Source organism: Rhineura floridana, chromosome 15, assembly GCF_030035675.1.
Source record: "Rhineura floridana isolate rRhiFlo1 chromosome 15, rRhiFlo1.hap2, whole genome shotgun sequence".
NCBI lineage: Eukaryota > Metazoa > Chordata > Lepidosauria > Squamata > Rhineuridae > Rhineura > Rhineura floridana.
Window position 1 is genome coordinate 32,465,456 of NC_084494.1, and position 18,359 is coordinate 32,483,814.

General features: G+C 44.6%; 1 protein-coding gene across 3 annotated transcripts; it reads left to right on the plus strand.

The window, feature by feature from the left end:
* Positions 1-9,294: 9,294 nt before the first annotated feature.
* Positions 9,295-17,322, plus strand: APOC1 (apolipoprotein C1). Of its 3 annotated transcripts, none has more exons than XM_061597600.1 (4): positions 9,295-9,399; positions 12,197-12,274; positions 14,518-14,674; positions 16,986-17,322. In XM_061597600.1, exons 2-4 carry the CDS (start codon positions 12,220-12,222, stop codon positions 17,059-17,061), a joined length of 288 nt encoding a protein of 95 aa, XP_061453584.1. In that variant the 5' UTR covers positions 9,295-9,399; positions 12,197-12,219; the 3' UTR covers positions 17,062-17,322. The 3 variants fall into 3 exon arrangements, with proteins under 3 accessions (XP_061453584.1, XP_061453587.1, XP_061453586.1); XM_061597603.1 differs by lacking the exon at positions 9,295-9,399 and adding an exon at positions 9,515-9,616; XM_061597602.1 differs by lacking the exon at positions 9,295-9,399 and adding an exon at positions 10,374-10,641.
* The last annotated feature ends 1,037 nt before the right edge of the window (positions 17,323-18,359 follow it).

Here is an 18,359-nt window from a genome sequence, read left to right on the forward strand (position 1 = left end):
TTTCCCCATTTTTCCAATCTTAAATTTAGTTCTCCAAATTTCTGCAGCAATTTGCAATTTTAAAAAATCATGATTTCAGCATTTTAGTGCAAATTTCACCTAATAAACACATTTTGGAATGCAGTTTTGACTAATGTACACATTTTTGCAAACAGTTTCTCCTTATATAATGCAGTTTTATATGTTATTTTCATGAATGTATTCATTTTTATATACACTTTCCCCTAATATATGCATTTCCGTTAGCATTGTTTGCTTGGAGCACTGCATCACAAGGGTGGATTTCAAAGGATGGCTCTGTTTCGGTTCTCATATTGTTTCGGAAAGTGTGCATTTGATAGATTTGGCTTTACATTCAGACTGAATCGAATTTCTCCCCCATCCCTTCCCCTTCACACACCCTCAAAAACTGCTCCAGAGGGTTGGGGAACCTTCCAGAGCAGATTTGGGCACCATGCAGCAGGAAGAGAGGGAATCTCCCACTGCATGAGCGGAACTCTGCTTGCAAGTGTTGGATACAACCCCAGAATTGAGAGATGCATCCATCTCTACTTTAAGAGCAATCTAGCAAGTAGTTATGCTTGGAGACAAAATGGAAGTAAAAAAGATTCCTCTGCTCAAAATCTCCTGTGAAAGGCAAAGGAACAAGGCTATGAAAGTGGCAACTTCAATTGCACCTGTGTGTGTGAACTGCCACAGAACAATATGATGTCACCATCCTGTTTCATCCCTTGACACTGATGTTTGCTGAGCTTCTGGAACTTTGTCCTCTGAGCAAATCCAGAACTTTGAAGTTGTGGCAGCTTTTCTTAACAAGATCTCTCCAAGCTATGGCCCCCTCTGGGCTGCCTCTTTTGGAAAGTGATGATGCCGCACTTTCCAAAAAAGCCTTTGTGTTTTGTTTCGGTTTGGCTGATTAGTGATTCAGCTAGTGTTGGGAGGAGGGAGCTTTCACCGCACGCTGAGAAAATCTGAGCTAGGAATGGGGAAAAAAACTTTTTTAAAAAGGTCTAGAGGAAAAGAAAAGGCTAAATAAAGGTAGCCAAAACAGGATATAAAAATGTATTCATAATGAGTTAAAATGAACTGAAAAGTTTATGATCCGCAAACGGGTTCTGATGTATTTGCATTTAAGATTTGCAGCCTGCTCAGTGCATGTTTACTTCGAAACAATAAGGCCCGGTTCACAAATAATATAGTGGTCCATTCATCACTTGAATTCCCTACCCCTGACAACTGGCTTCTGGATGGCTGCATTCACATGTAATGCTTAATCCATGGTTTAGCACTATGTATATGAACAAGAAGAAGCCATGTAATTTGTGCATAGGCTCATATTCTCAATAGGATAGTGTACACAAGATTGCAGCCTGAAGTTGCATACCATACATTTAAAGCACATTTCTTCCCCTCACACACACGAGAATCCTGGGAACCATAGTTCACCCTTCATAGAATTACACACTACCATTCCCAGGTTCTTTGAGAGGGGTGAAAATGTATATGCAGCCTTACATGAAAGAAAGAAAGAAAGAAAGAAAGAAAGAAAGAAAGAAAGAAAGACTTCCATAGTAAAAGGGTAGGAGCAGGTCCTCTCAGAGGTCCAGAGACACCCTGGTCACATCTAGAGACCCCTGATCTGTTCATTTCGCTTTCTAATTTTTCCAGTCTTAAATTTGGTTCTTCACATTTCTGCAGCAATTTAATTTTTAAAAAATCCTCATGAAAATTCTCCAACATGAAACACATTTTTATATGTAGTTTTGACTAATGTACACGTTTGCCACCAATTTCTCCTAATATGATCAATTTTATGCTATTTTCACTAATATATTCATCTTTATGCACACTTTCCCACAATATATGCATTTTTTCAAACACTCCTTAGTTGAGAAAAAAATTGCTTAGTTGAACTGCATCGCAAAATTTGGATAAATGCAAATTTTGAAGGATGGATGTATTTCAGTTCTAGTTGTTTTGGAAAGTGCAAAATTGATAAATTCAGCTTTAAATGCAAACTGAATCGAATTTCTCCCCCAATCCTAGCCTCTAGTCATAAGAAAATTTAAAACTGACACGCAAAAACAAAATAAGGCACCCCCCCTCAAAAGAAGAATGACTGGTTTGTTTATAGAATCAGCTGGTCTGAGAGGACACGGTCATCATGATCTACTCCTGTGCCATCAGAACAGATATATTTTTATTAATATTGATGAATATGTTTCAGTCTTCAATATGACAAAATCTATTCTCAGTTAAGAAAAAATGATGTCTTTTACCAAATCACATTTTATTTGCTTAAATTTGCAGCTCTGAGCTGAAAAACAAGTTGCGAAACTTATCAGATGCCAACAAATTAAGAAGTGTTTAAATCTGAGACCCAGGGCCAAATGCCCCCCTCCCCGCTCTCCCACCCGCCACCCCAATTGGCCTCGGGTGGGAGAGAGTTGAGTTTCCTCAAGGAAAACAAAGGATTTCTTAACTGTGGCTGTTTATCTAAAAATGTGGACCTAGAGATAAATAAATCCTAAAAGATTCAAGGAGGGGGTTACTATAGTTCAGCGTTTGTTACTGGAACAGGGAAATGAAGGAAGCTCAGATTTCCAAACAAACATTTTGCAGTGAACGCAAATAACCCTCCTCCCCAGGCTCCTCCTTCCCCATCAGGCCGGATGAGTGGGGCTGCCAGGTCAAAATCTGGGGAGAAAAGGGACATTGTAGAACTGGACTGTTTGTTCCGCAGAGCTGTATGGGTCAGAAACAAAAGGGCTTCCATTATGTTCCACAGAGCTCCGTGTGATGCTGTCGAAAGAAGGCACAGTCTTTAAAACGAAGGGCCTGCTTCAAAATAATGAGATACTTCTAGGGATGTGCACGTCGGTGCCTTCCACCATTGACACGCCAAGCCTTGTAGAGTTGCCTGTGTAAGCCCCATATCTTTTGCGGGGTGTGGGGGGAGATGGAAGCTCAGAAAGCAGGGAGTGAAAGGAAGTGAGAGATGAAAGCTTAAAGAAAAAACACCCTGGGATTGCCCAACAGGCTGAGGGGGTGTCAGTCTGTGACATACTGTGCTGCCTACAAACTGGTTGGGCCCCATCATGCCACATGAGGACTAGGATGATGGCTGTGACGGAATGGACAAATCTGTCAATTTTAGTCTCTCTCATTTCTGCCCTCCTTTTTCCAGTCTTAAATTCAGTTCTCCACATTTCTACCTCATTTTATGCTTGTTTTTTTTTTAAAAAGTCATGTAAATTCATCAGCATTGTCATGCAAATTTCTCCTAATATACACATCTTGTATGCAATGTTGCCTAATCTATCTAAATAAAAATGTGAGCATCGCACTGCAGTTCGCAGCACCACAGATAGGTGGCACCACCAACTGTAGTGTGAACACTTCCACCCTGTGAACTGCATGCCGCTCACACCACGCAACACTGCCCACCTTGGCAAGCAGCAAGGCAGCAGCAGCAGCCTGCCTGGGGAGGACAGCTTAGCATGCAAAGCACATGCCCTACCGCAGAGCTGCTTTTGTCCCTCCCTAGATACTCCGTGTGTGAGGGATGGTTGGGATTACTTAAAGGTGAACAGCATGTGCTCTTAGCCACTCTTTCGCATTGTTGCTTCTCAGATTCCAGGGGCTGCGTCCTTCAAAACAAGTTCTAGGCACTAAGCGCGTCCTTGGTAGCACTTGCTCAAGTGAACCATTTATTTTCATTTAAAGCAAGCAAACAAAAACCGGCACCGTTTACAAACTGGAGAATTTGAAGGAAAACTTTCCATCCTGTCCCCACCCCACACATCAGTTAGAACAAGGATGGGCAACCTGTGGCCATCCATATGTTGCTGGACTCCACAACATCTGAAGAGCCACAGGTTCTCCACCCCTGATTTAGAGTACTAGAGCAGCTCAGGAGAAGCTGGTCCATTTGGGGGAATGGGGTGCTGCTCATCAACTTCACTCTGCAGTCGGCCAGGCCCCACCTGCCTGCCTTCTTGCTTAACAACCAATCCAGCCAGCTTCTTCCTCCTTAGTCTCAGTGTTGCCTTTGTAGAACTCAGCAGGGAGGGTCTTCCACCCCACCAGTCCCAATGGGCATCAGCCACCCCTGAGCGCCTAATACATCACAGTAGAAATCATTAATTTGTTTCTCGGGCATCCAAAAATATTATCCAACTATTCCTTCTGGGAGGGAGCATCTGGTATCTTAAAAGAGCCTTATAGATATATATATATTCACTAAAAGGCAAAAAAAACCCAAAACAACCCTTGCGTTTGAAGAACGTCCCTATAGCCAACAGATATTTCCATCAAACTATAAAAAGCAGGGAAATTAGGCAGCTATAGTGAATGCACCAGGGGATCAGGAGACTTGACCTCCTCTCTGAGATATTGTTCTGCCCTACAAATGTGTCAAAATGTAAACACAATTTGGGTTGGTCTTTCACAGTCCAATCCACTTCCTGTGTAGTTTGGAAGAATTTGGTAACATGTACGTCTGAGCATATGGTGAGTGGTGGCAACACCTGCCAGCTCCAAAGATGCAGAATTACATTTTTTGTATATTTGTTGGTGTTCTTCTTACTTTGCTTCTTTCCTGGGTTACTACTGTTTCTACAGAGCATCTTACCTAATTATATTTCTCTCATTATTCATCCTAGAAATCTGGGTCAAATTTATTTTTATTAATTTCAAAGGCTTTTTATTGGTCAGTGTCATATGATGCTGAAGATAGCCTTTTGTGTACAAACTGGAGGTTATGTTCTATTTCTATATTGGGTGCATTAACAGTTGAATCTGAAACTGTAGTCTGATGTAAAATCAGACTGATTACAATATGTTGCTACTTAAACAATGAATCTAGCTGTTGCAAAAAACACAAAACTTGGTCTGCCCAAGATGCATGTTTTCACCCTGCTATGCTTAAACCACTCCACCTGAGGAAGGGTGGGCATGGTCAATTAAAAACATAGAGCACACCTAGAAATTTGCTAGAATATATTTCACCCACTGTTTTATCTTGTGCAAACTGAGACACTCCTCATATCCATTGGAGACTATTCTTCAGAATAGTCAGTGCCATTATTCCACAATTGTTTTTGGAGTTTTTAAAATGTAAATTATGCAAAGTGTTGCTGTGCTTCACATATTCACAGAAACAGAAGCAAAAGAAAAGGATTTACTATAGGAAACTTCACTAAAATTACAAAGTAAATGAAACATATTTAAAGGGACTATCTGAACTATATCAACTGTCTTAATATTGTTGCTTCCTCCCTGCTAAAACAAGATCAGCACAGCACATGTCTTGTTTCTGACATGTCTTTGGGCTGATTACAGGTGTTGCCACCACTTACCATATGATCAGAGGCACATTACCAAATTCTTCCAAGCTGCACAGAAAGTGGATTGGACTATGAAAGACCAACCCAAATTGTGTTTGCATTTTTACAAATGTGTACGGCAGTACAATATCTCAGAGAGGAGGTCAGGTCTCCTGCTCCTGTGGTGCATTCACTATAGCTGCCCAATTTCCCTGTTCTTTAAAGTTTGATAGAAATATCTGTTGGCTATAGGCATTGTTATGAGTTTGGGGCAGAGCTTGGAAGATTACTTTTAAAAAGTAATAGACAGTTACAGTTACATGGCCCAAAAAAGTAGTAATTACCGTTACAGTTAAAATTGCTCTGAAAGTAACTGATTACTTTTCCTCCAAAGTAATCACTACAATTACATTTCAGTTGCTTTAAAAAACACCTACAATGTGCTGGCCTTGGCTGCTGCACATCTAAGTAGCCTAAAACAACATTAAAAATAAACAAACACATACAGAGGTAGTAGAATAATTATTTTTATTCATAAGATAGCAATGGTGGTCTCTCTGCTGGTAAGGGTGGTGGGGAGGGAGGCTGAGGCCACTACTCAGATCTTCGCAAGCCAAACCAAGTGCCACCCACCCACTCAGCCAACAAGCATAATCTCTCTCACTTAACCACCTCCCAGACCCTGCCCTGCCACCGACTAAGGGACACTCACTCAAGCAAACATTTTCCTCTGAGATGCAAAAAAGTTAAAATACTGCAAATGCAGCACAGTAGCCAGAGAGGGTGCTGGAGGCCAGTTTGTGTGCCAAGTGCAAACACAGTATTCACACACACACACACACACACACACACACACACACACACACACACACATGCGTTGTCATCTTTCATCTCCACAGTTCTTTATCTCCATTCTGCTGCTGCCTCCTTCACCTTTATCCATGTTCTTGACCTCCGGATCCTTTTTCCCTCCACTCCATTCTTCACCACCACTATCCGTTTATTTATTTATTTATTTTATTCGATTTATTAGTCACCCATCTTGCTAGAAACCCAGCCACTCTGAGCGACGTACAAAATAAAGGCATATAAACATCAAACATAAAAGTATATAAATTGTTTTCTCCACTCCACCCTGTCTCACTCTCCGCCTCCTCCTTCGTCGCCTCCTGCCCATCCACAGAGCATGATGAAAGAGTGACACTGCACAGAAGCCCAGTTTGAGGCACATGATTTTCATCCACATATCAGAGGAGCAGAAGACTTCCCCTGCTCCCCCCCCAAGTAATGCCCAAAAGTAATTCTGGAAACGTTACAATTACTCCACAAAATAGTAAAAGTACTCCTACTTCTATTACAATCAAAATGTAAAGGAATTACCCACTCGTTGCTCAAAAAAGTAATGAATTACAAGTAATTTGATACTTGTAACTGGTTACTTCCAAGCTCTGATTTGGGGTTGAGATGGATGATTTCTATGAGTCCCCTTCCAGCCTCTGATCTGGAATCCTGCACCTGGAGGTGAGAAATCTGCTCTGTTGGCCAGATTCCCCTTTGTTAGTCTAATAGAGTAGCCAGGTGGGTTAATGGGCCTATGAAGTGCCCATTAACTGATGAATGAGCCAGGGAGATCCTATTATTATTGAAACTCTTCAGGAGAGCCCCCCCCCTTCCCGAGGCCAAGGAGAGGCTTGTGTTTTGAGTGGGGTCGGAGGAAAGGCTGGGAGCTGGAGGTAGGCAGAGAGGCTGGCTTCCTGCACCATGGTTTTAGGGTGCTTCCTGTAAGCCTGATGGAAAAGAAAGATCTATTGAACTGCTGATGCTTTGAATCCTTCCATCTTAAGCTCAGGGAAAGGAGGAGAGGAAAAAGGGTAGAGGGAGGGAGGGAGGGTAGAGGGAGGGAGGAGATTGTGTGGGGAGGTACTAGGTAGGTAGAGGGAAAGCCCCTTTCCTTTTCCAAAAGGAAAACATTGTGAACAGAATCGTTGTTTTTCAGCATTTCCCCCACCTTTTTATTCTGCAGCAGGCTCTTGTAACCTCCCACCCAAATTTAAACTAAAGCTGTGCCTGGCCACATCCACACTAGACCTTTATTCCATTTTGAACAGTCATGGTGTCCCCCAAAGAATCCGGGGAAGTGTAGTTTGTGAAGGCTGCTGGGAGTTGCTAGGAGACAACTATTCCCTTCACAGAAATACAGTCCCCAGAAGAGGGGCTGACTGTTAAACCACTCTGGCCACTGGAGCTCTGTCAGGGAAATAGGGGTCTCCTAACAACTCTCAGCACCCACCACAAACTATACCTCCCAGGAATCTTTGGGGGAAGCCATGACTGTTTGAAGTGGAATAAATGTCTGACGTGGGTGTGGCCCCCTGATTAGCCAAGCCAAACAGCTGTGAGTCTGGCTTTTAGAACACTGACTTATTGAGCATGCCCTGCGCTATTATAGATTCTAATGTTTAATTTCTTAAATTATTTAAAAATCAGCCATTTTTTAAACTTTTAAACTGCAGAAGATTAAGGTCAGAGTATGGGGCAAGGTCAGTTATAGGATTACAGGTACTCTGTGAACATGGCTAATTATTAATTTCAACAAATTCTGAGACTACTAACAGAAAAAAGTCCCATAGGAGTCTGGATTTTTTCTCTCTCGTTTTACACTTTGAACTCTTGATTCTCTCTGACTATTTTGTGTATCGCCATGAAAACTTAGAGGGTGGTTAAGCAAACATTTCCAAGTTCTGGACTATAAGGTTTTGTTTTGAAATGAGCTGCAGCAGAACAGCATTGGGGTATTTTCCATTTAACATTGCGGAATGTGAAAAATCCATGCTGGCTATTGTATACAGCCACTCTCATGGCTGTATAATCAGTCAGTTCAAGAATTCCCTCTGAGGATCAGGAAGCTGCTTTATACCGAATTTGACTTTATCACGAGTCAGAACGTTTCTCCATTTAGCCCATCTCTAAGGTCTTTTCCATCACTTTTTAAAACTGAAGATACCAGGGATTGAACGTGAATGACAAGACTTGTTCCTTAACAAGGAGATAATGTGGCTCTGTGGCAAGCAAGCAGAAGGTCCTCCACTTTTGTCCATTATGGTGAAATTATGTAAATTACATGTTGTCATTTCATTGTTCCACCCCATTCATTTCAATGCAAAGGAAACACAATGCAAATTGGGGAAAAACAATCAGTCACCTATTGTTTGCAGACCAAAAGTAACAACGGCGAATACCCATTGTGTCCACCTGATCAATTTCCATTCCTGACATGGGATGGATAAGCAAACATCAGCAATTTCAATTCTTGCTGCTGTTTTTGTGAGAATTCTCCAACATCCCTATCTTCGAGGTGCCTTCCGTGATCCATATGCACAGCCTTGCCCAAAGCTGGAATCCATGCCAAAGACAGATATACAAAGACCTTCAAAATACAAATTCAAAATAATAAACTCTGAATCTAAGATCTTCAGACAGCCATTCTCAACATTTTGAGAACCAGCTATGGTGAATGCTCCCACGTGTGAAGTTAAAACCTGGGAAGATATGGTTGGGAGGCCATTATTTCTTCGTTCTACATCCAGGACACTTCAGATCTAATTATCAATTCACATTGCGAAAGGATCTTTTGATGTGAAACTGCCCTATCCAGAAAGCCTCGGGGGGGGGGGAGAGAGATCTGGCCTTTTTCTATAGGTCATACTTTTTGCCAACTTTCTCAGCCATCCCTAAAGTGCAAAGAAACTGGATTGCATTATTTTTCTCCCTCACACCCCAGTGTGGTCTTAAAGTGCGAGGAAATAGGATTGTGCTCGCGCACACACACACAGAGTCTTTCTTCTTGCCTCACAGCATCTCTGGCTGCAGTTTCATTTCCTGGAGGGGATGCAGCAACCTCCTAATTGAGGAGAGGGGGGAGGAGGAGGAAAAAGGCTGCAAGCTCAGGTTGCTTCTCCTAGAGGGGCGGATGACGGAAGCAGGATGGCAGGTTTATAGGGAGCAGCAGCAGCTGCTGGGTGGGAACTCTGATTGCATCTTGGATTATTGTCTCCACTAGTCCCAGCTGCAAGTAAGTGAAAGATGGAAATGGCTTGAGTACATGCAGAGTGCATGGCACCGGCGTCTTAAAGGAAGAGTGAATGTTAGTAGAGGGGGCACTTTTTTGTTATTTACTGGTGACCTTGCTGCTGAATCTAGGTTGGGTTTTTTTTAAAAAAAGGATGCGACTCTAAGAATATGAGACAGAGCAAAATGCAGCAGATGTGGTGTGGAGTGGGAGCAAACAGGTGAGATGATGGCTGCAGGGAGAGTGAGGTCGGTGAGGTTTAGTGAGGAGGGGAGTTGGGAAGTACTAGCCTCAGACAGCTTTTTGTCTCCATTTCCCAAGGTATAGATTTATCCTTTGGCACTAATAGAGGGTCACTACCTTATTTTTCCTAGCTGTGGCAGAGCACCTGGTTGGCATGCAGAAGATCCCAGCTTCAACCCCTGGCATCTTCAGGCAAGGCTGGAAATGTCTCCAGCCTGAAACCCGGGAGAGCTGCTGCCAATCTGAGTAGATAATACTGAGCTAGATGAACCAATGGTCTGACCTGGTTGAAGGAAGTTTCCAAGGTTCTTCTGGCTTTAATAATGGTCCCAGGCTATGGTCTGAAGGCACATGTGGCCAGCTCCCTGCTGAAGCTAAGCAGGGTCAGGTCTGGTCAGTGCCAGGATGAGAGACCGCCTGGGAATCATATGTAAGCCACCTTGGGTTTCTACCATGAAAAGAAAGGTGGGGTAGAAATGTAATAAATAAATAATAGCTGCACAAAGCAGGTGACGTTTGGGCACACCCACCCTGTAAATCCTCCTTAAAAGCACAGGGATATTTCCAACTCAAAAGCAGGCAGCCACAAGTGACTCACTTGATCTGGCTGGAAAACTCCCCCTTCTTCAGATGGCTCACATCTCAAGCTAATACGATCGCACAGGCTCCTGCTTTTTGCAATAGCTGTCAGTTAGCAAGCTGTGATAGGCACAGGTGCCTTGTCAGCAAACTTATAGCAACTGTCTGTCACCAGCCTTCAAGAGATGAGGCAGAACATTCCATGTCTCGGGGATTTGGAGGCAGAACTGGGAGGGAGATTAAGGAGGACAAGAAAAAGAAGCAGTTTCCAGACTTGTTGAGAATTTGGTGATGTGTGATGAACCCTATGAATCTACAACAAAGATTGCCAAGCTGTTTGTGGCTAGGCTTGTCAACTCTCTCTCTTTTATCAGTCTCTGCTCCTGTGAGTTTAGCAGCAACAGCTTGATCTGCTTTTGCCAGGTAATAATGAGTCTCTCCAAACCATGAAAAAATTAACTTGCTGATTTCTGAGCATCAAACTGCTGTTAAAGATAGAAGAGCAAAGCAGGCATTTTCCTGGTCAGTTGGCAACTCTCTTTGCAACTAGCAGTTGGAGAGGGAATGTAGGGGCACTGCTGCCTATAGGTACAAGCTGTCGGTTACCCTCCAGCAGGTTGGGGTCCACTTCCTCCCCAGAGACTGGTATGGCAAAGTGGCTAAGATACTGCATTATGAAACCAGGGAGTCAACAATTCAAATCTTGTGCTCTGAATGCTCGAAACTGCTATTAAAATGCTAAGGATGATCTCTGTATACGACCCTGAGCAGTGAGGGTCGGAGTGACCTGGGTTTATATTTCTTTTTGGATCAGCAGAGAGGAATCTTTTTCAGCCCAAGAGCTGCATTCCCTTGTGGGCAACTTTCTTGGGACCACATTCTAATGGTGGGCGGGGCCAGAGGGAAAAGTGGGCGGAGCAATGAATGTGAAATTTACCTTTCTGCGTTGGGCTACGTTTCAACCACAGAAAAGTCAGAGGTTTACACACACATGCACATCGCTCCACTGAGGAAGCAAGTGGCATCATCACAGTTCAAGGACACTTTCCAGCCAGACAAAAGCACTTGAGGAGGGTGTGCTGCAGGGTCAGTGAGGGGCATGGCCTGGGGAGAGGGGTGTGGCTTCAGAAGGGGTGTGGCCTGAGAAGAGTCCCAAGAGCCAGACAAGAGAGCTTGGGGGCTGCATTTGGCTCCTGGCCTGAGATTCCCCATCTCTGCTTTGGGTGAAGAAGACTGGACATAGAGCTCTTCCAGGCTGTTGCTATTTTGGGGTAGGATTCAGTCACCCACTGGCAAATTTAGCTTGCTCAATTAAAGCTGATTTGTCACTCTTGTGCAACAAACCCCTCTTCCCCCCTCAAAAAAGTGGACTTTTTGCATTAAGGAATCATAGAGCTGGAAGGGGCCTATAAGGCCATCCCGTCCAACCCCCTGCTCAGTGCAGGAATCCAACTTAAAGCATACCCGACAGGTGGCTGTCCAGCTGCCTTTTGAATGCCTCAAGGCTTGGAGAGCCCACCACCTCCCTAGGTCATGGGTTCCATTAACATACTGCTCTAACAGTTAGGATTTTTCTCCTGATGTTCAGCCAAAATCTGGCTTCCTATAACTTGAGCCCATTATTCCGTGTCCTGCACTCTGGGACGATTGCGAAGAGATCCTGGCCCTCCTCTGTGTAGCAACCTTTCAAAGTGACAGAAAAACGCATTGGAAAGTGTGGGATTGCCCTGGCTAGATGCAACATCGTATAACCTCCCTGCAAACAAATCAGAATGAATGTTCAATAGGCAGCCATTTAACCTCCCCATGAATTTTGTGCAAACAAATCAGGATGCTCAGTAAACAGATTTTGTCAAAGCAATCTCAGCCACAGTAAGTCAGCCAGCAGATGGGCATTTCAACACCACAATCATCATCATTGTTATTAATGGTCAACCCTGTCTATGCTCTCATTTTTCTCTCTTCTTTTCTCCACCAGGAACTCTGGGACCCCCAAAGATCATGCAGATCTCATTGTCTGCTGCAGTGATCTTCGTAGCGTTGTCTGTCGTGACAGGTTAGAGCTGGAATAATTTCATTATGCAGTACCATCACAAATCCCACAGACCACAGTAGCATTTATTATTTTCCCCCTGGCTGATTTGGTAGCTCTGGTTATGCAGGTTTGCAGCAGATCCTTCTTGCAACTTGCTGCCACACCTTCCTGCTGCTCCTTGGCCCGCCCCTCTCCCAGGGCCCACAAGAAGCCCCTGCCTCTGAGGGCCCCTCCCAGTTCAACACGTCCGTGTAGATCCTGCCACGGCTGTTATGTTACACTTGTTTTTGCCGTATGAAACCACCAGTGCTCCCCTCCCTTTTTTTCTGGTCAAGGAACATCACTTTTCCCATCGTTGCCAGGCTTACAGCTGTGGGCGGCCAAGTCTGTAGACAGAAGCTGCTACCGGCACTGAGTAGGTTTGAGACTTGGAAGCAACGGAGGCTTTAAAACAAATGGGGTGGCAGGGCTGGGAGTGAGCTGGAGAGCAGGAGGCAGCTTAGAGCTGGCAGATAGAAAGGAAAACATTCCCCATTGAAAGTGCATTTTGGAACTGTGTGGCATTTGCTTTATGAGAGGAACCGTGTTCATTCCTGAATAAATACACTAAGGTCACATTCACACCATACATTCCACTATTATTCCACTTTAAACAGGCTTTCCCCAAAGAATCCTGGGAAGTATAGTTTTGTGAAGGGTGCTGAGAGTTGTTAAGGGACCCCTATTCCCCTCATAGAGTTCTAGTTCCCAGAGTTCTCTGGAAAGAGGACTAAATGTAAAACACTCTGGCAATTGTAGCTCTGTGCGGGGAATAGGGGTTTCCTAACAGCTGTCAGCGCCCTTCACAAACTACACTTGCCAGGATTCTTTGAGGGAAGCCATGCCTGTTTAAAGTGGGATAATAGTGGAATAAATGTATGGTGTGAATGTGACCTAACAGCAGATCCACATCATACATTTAAAGGGCATCCAATGCACATTTAAATCACATGACCTTTCCCCCAAAGGATCATGGGAACTGTAGTTTGTTAAGGTTGCTGGGAATTTGTAGCTCTGTGACGTTCCCAGGATTCTTTGGAGAAAGTCATGTGATATCCGAACTATGGAACTCTCTCCCTGATGAGGTACACCTGGCGCCAACATTGCTGTCCTTCCGGCGCCAGGTAAAACACTTTTTGTTCTCCCAGGCTTTTTAACAACATTTTAACAACATTTTTAACATCGTAACACCTACATTTGCACTGACGCTCTTAATATTTTAGTAATCTTAATTACTTAACACCTTAACATCTTAATACTTTTAACTGATTTAATACGTTTTTAATATTTGTAGGCTTGTGTTGTAGTTGTTTATATGTTTAATTATGTTCTACTACTTTTGGTATATTGTTTTTAAGTTGTTGATATATGTTTTTACTTGTATATTGGATGTTTTTATGTTGTGCACCGCCCAGAGAACTACGGCTATTGGGCGATATAGAAATATAATTAATAAATAAAATAAATAAATATAAATGTGCATTGGATGTGCTTTACGTGTATGATGTGGATCTGCCCTAAAGCTGCAATCCAACCCCCCCCCTTATGCCGGGATATGTGTGTGTGTGTGTTAGTTTGTGTTGACCAGAGGCGTCCCTCTACTTGCTTCTGCTGGCTTAGTTGGCCTTCCATCAGTGCAGACTTCCCCCATCTCCCCACCAAACAGGCAGGCAGAAGCCCCACCGGCAGTATCTCTGGGGTGTAGGGCAGAGCCAACCCAGAATCTGCTGGATCCTGAGCTTTTTTCACAGCTGGTGCCAGCAAGAAACAGGCCCAATCCAGACCCAGTCGCTTTACCACCCTGAAGCTGGTGCAGATATCAGGCCAAATCTGCCTTCCCATCCCATTCCGCTGCTGCCACCATGAGTGGCTGGGCTGCAGATGTGGCAGTGACTTTGGCTCAGTGGAAAGGATGTTTAAAAAAAACCAGCCCATTGCTTTCTCTGACATCTGCACTGATTCTAGCCGTGGTTGATGCTAACCAAGGTTAGCTTTGGGCTGTTTTGCAAACCGTGGTTGAGAGGAAACCTGGTAAATGTCAATGCAGATGTAACACAGGAACATGTTTAAGGCCAAACAGGGAAAGGAAAGATAAACCTGCATCAGATAGGGGCAGAAAGAAGAACAGGGCGGAAGAATGTCTTGCAAAACCAGATATGTGTGTTTTCAAGCTGTGAGGTCCATTCCTTAATGTATCTGCCCCTGTTTTCTTTGCTGTCTCCAAGCCGCTGCTGAGGTTCCAGTTCCAATGACGGAGCCTACCTTATCTCAAAAGTTCGAGGAGTTCCAACATGAAGTCCAGTCTTTTGTTGACAACATTGGAGAGAAGACCAAAGAGGCTTTCCGTGACCTCCACCACAGTGAATTAAGCACCAAGACCAGGTGAATGTCTAGCTAACTTTTTGCAGGCTTCAAACACAGGGCTGGCCTTACCTTTGCTCAGAGTGAGGCAGCAGCCTTCGATGGCAGATGTTGAGAGGTGTGGAGTAGACACACCTGAGCCCCCTAAACTAGAAAAACATCTTGAGCTGGACCTAGAATCATTGAATCATAGAATAGTAGAGTTGGAAGGGGCCTATAAGGCCTTCAAGTCCAACCCCCTGCGCAATGCTCCTGCGCAACCCCCTGCTAGACTCCTGGGTAGGAGGAGTGAAGGACCCTGTTAATGTTTGGCTTCAAATACAACAACATCAACGATCCATTCTCCTTGATAAATCTGAGTTATGTTTTTTTAACAGATTCCCATTAAGGTCCCAGAGGAAACTGAAAACTCCTGTGGGCTGTAGCTCAGCAGTAGAGCATCTGCTTTGAATGCAGAAGGTTCCAGGTTCAATCCCTGGATTGTCTAGATAGGGCTGGGAATGTATGAAATCCTGGAGAGCTGCTGCCAGCCAGTGTTGACAGTCCTGAGCTAGATGGCCCAGTAGTCTGATTCAGTATAAGGCAATTTCCTGTGTTTTCTATCCCAGGCTGCAAAGCGGCACCCTGGAGAAGGGCCTCTAAAACGTTGTTCTGCTGAATCCACCCTAGGTCTGCCAGAAGGAATCATGACCTCCATTACTGGGGGCAGGCAGGGTTTAAAGGGGCTACCATGTAGGCAAGTACCTGCCGAGAGCAAAGCAGTTAATATTTGCCAAATCTTGACTGGTATTCAAGCGGAATTCTGTCAGTTCCTCCAGCCACCAGGAGATGGGGAAACTGAGTAGAACAGGATGCAGCGGGCTGCAAAATCTTCCTGTGCCATTATAATCCTCAGATGTAGAACTGGGGTCTGGAATTGGAACCCCCTGAACAGGATGCTGCCTGCCTCCTCTCCAGCTGTTAAGCCAGGGGCAAGAGACGCGCATGAACCGAGGGACATCTGTAGCAGCACAACATGCCTTGTTGAGTGGGAAGGGTCAGTGTCGCACTGAAAGAGGCATAGGCACGGGGGCATCATGGCAAAGAGCCAAACGGTGCCCCCCCGACAGAGGGACCCTCTACCTAGTGGCCTTGGCACCAGAAAGCGGCCAGTCATTTCAATGTTCCCACAGTGTCCTGACTTAGCACCGCTCGGGGGCATCTTTGGAACATCAGAATGGTGGCTTCTGCTACTGGTTGGTAAATTCAAACCAGGGGACGGGTGAGAAGATAACACTCTAGGGCAGCCTTTCCCAATCGGTGTGCCTCCAGACGTTGTTGGACCACGACTCCCATCAACCTCAGCCATTGGCAATGCTGGCTGAGGCTGATGGGAGTTGCGGTCCAACAACATCTGGAGGCACACTGGTTGGGAAAGGCTGCTCTAGGGCCAGTGGTGGCTGCTCAGCCATGTGGGGTGCTACTGCTTGCTCTGGTGGGGTGGGGGTAAGAGGCAGGTGCATTTATCCTGCTAAATGATAGGAAGGATACAGGTGAGCATGAAGTGGAAGAGTTGGCCCTGCAGTTGTGTTTCCCCCTCTGTGAGCTCACAGGGCAGAGAGAGAGGGGGGAGAGCAAATACAGATTCCCTCAAATGGCAGGGGCAGGGAATTTATGACCCCTCTTGCTAGCTTTGCCAGCTGGCCCACTGACCCTCCTGGCTGGTACCATTGCTACCCCGCCGCCCACCACCATCTTGGCACTTGTGGGACTCTCCAAAGCACCAACCCCATCTCTAGGCCTTGCTATGGGGGATGGGGTCCTTCCTCAGAGTGAGGCATTCTGGGTGAGATGGCCCAGGAGAGTGCCTGCACAGCCAGTTCTTTTTCAGAATGTAGTGGCGGCAGGTGGCTCCATGTCAATGAGACGGTGGAATCCTTTCTGGGTTTTAGTCCAAACTTTCAAGTTGCTGCCCAAGGCACTTCAGCTTCAGCACCTTGGACAGGTCCCTGAATGTTCAGACTAAAAGCCAGAGTGGATTTCACTGTCCCACTTACATGAAGCCACCAGTCGCCACTGCCAGAATGTCGAAACAAATTTCTAACCACCGTGGGAAAGTGCCAGTGGCCAAGGAGAGTGTTTGCATCACTTTTCTACAGCTAGAACTGGAAAAGCGATGGTAGTGCAGACACTCTCTGGGGCCACCTTGCCCAGAATGACTTGTTCCGAGGACGGACCCCATAGCAACAGGGGTCCTCAAGGGTGGCGTTATCTGCCTTGTGCAGTGCCGTGTCTTGCACCAGCCTTGGCTGAGGGTGGCAGAGTTCCTTCACTGTTGTCTTCCTATTGACAGAAACTGGTTCACCGAGAATTTCCAGAAGCTGAAGGACAAATTCAAGGCAACGTTTTCCAATGAGGGATCTGACTGAATCCACTCTCCTGTGGGGAAGATGCATGACCCCCACTTCCCCACACGCTTCTCTGACTGGAAGGAAGATTTTTATATGACACCCCTACCCCACCCCAGAAGCAATAGAAGAGCTTCTGGCTGTCCAGGGGCAGGACCTGAAAAATCTGGATGGGGGGGCTACATGGCAGCACCTGTCAGCTGCTCCTGCATTTTTTACATTTTTGTTATGTTTTTATTGGAATCATTTATTAGTCTCAAATAAAAAGAAAATTCCTCTCTATGTAATCTCTGTTTCTATTGCCATTTATATATGGTGGTTTTCTTCCCAATAAGTCATCACCCACTGTGGGGAAGGAAGGATTGTGTTTTAATTTCTTTCCTAAGCAGCTTCCCAAAGTCTCCTCCCTACCAAACCATTTCTCCTCCCCACACCCCCAGGACATTTCATATGTAAATTTTCACAAATTTTCTGAAATTGTTTGTGCCAAGGAAACAACACACACTTCCCTTGCTAAACAATTTTGAAAGTTGATGGGATGAATTCTCAAAGAAAATTTAGAGTTTCTGTGTGTATATATGCTAGAAAAACAGACTGAGATGTTACTCGCTCAGATTTTTGAAACAAATTTTAAATTAACAAAAGTACAAAATTCAGCCTTTTTCAGATACCCAGACTAGGGATGGAAGGGAAATTCTATTCAGATCACATCTAAAAATGAACGTACCTAATTTGCACTTTCTAAAACAAGACATGAACCAAAACACAACCATCCTTCGAAATTCGTACTTTTACGGATTTTGCAGGCAAGTAATTTTTACAAGAATGCATATACTACGGCACTGTTCTTTAACCTTGGGTCTCCACATGTTGTTGGACAACAACTCCCATCAACCCCAGCCAGCTTAGCCAATAGCCAAGGATGATGAGAGCTGTAGTCCAACAACATCTGGGGGACCCAAGGTTGCAGAACAGTATACTAGGGTAAACGGTGCATATAAGTGCATATATTTATTAAAATAACTTACAAAAACATATTATATTGGAATAAATTGGCACCTTGGGCTCCCTTTGGGAAGAAGGATACTACTATTATTACTACTACTACTAATAATAATAATAATGCTTTGCAAAAATGTGTATATTAGGAGAAATCTGCACTAATCCTGCTAATCCTCTCCCCTCCTCCCAAGTGCCTCCTTCCCCTGCCACTTCCGCCCTTTTCCTGCTCACCGTCTGGGTGGACCATCAGGTTCTAAATCCAATGGATCAGCTGTTCTGCCTGCCTTTCACAGCTGCTGTGCCCACTGCTTTTCACA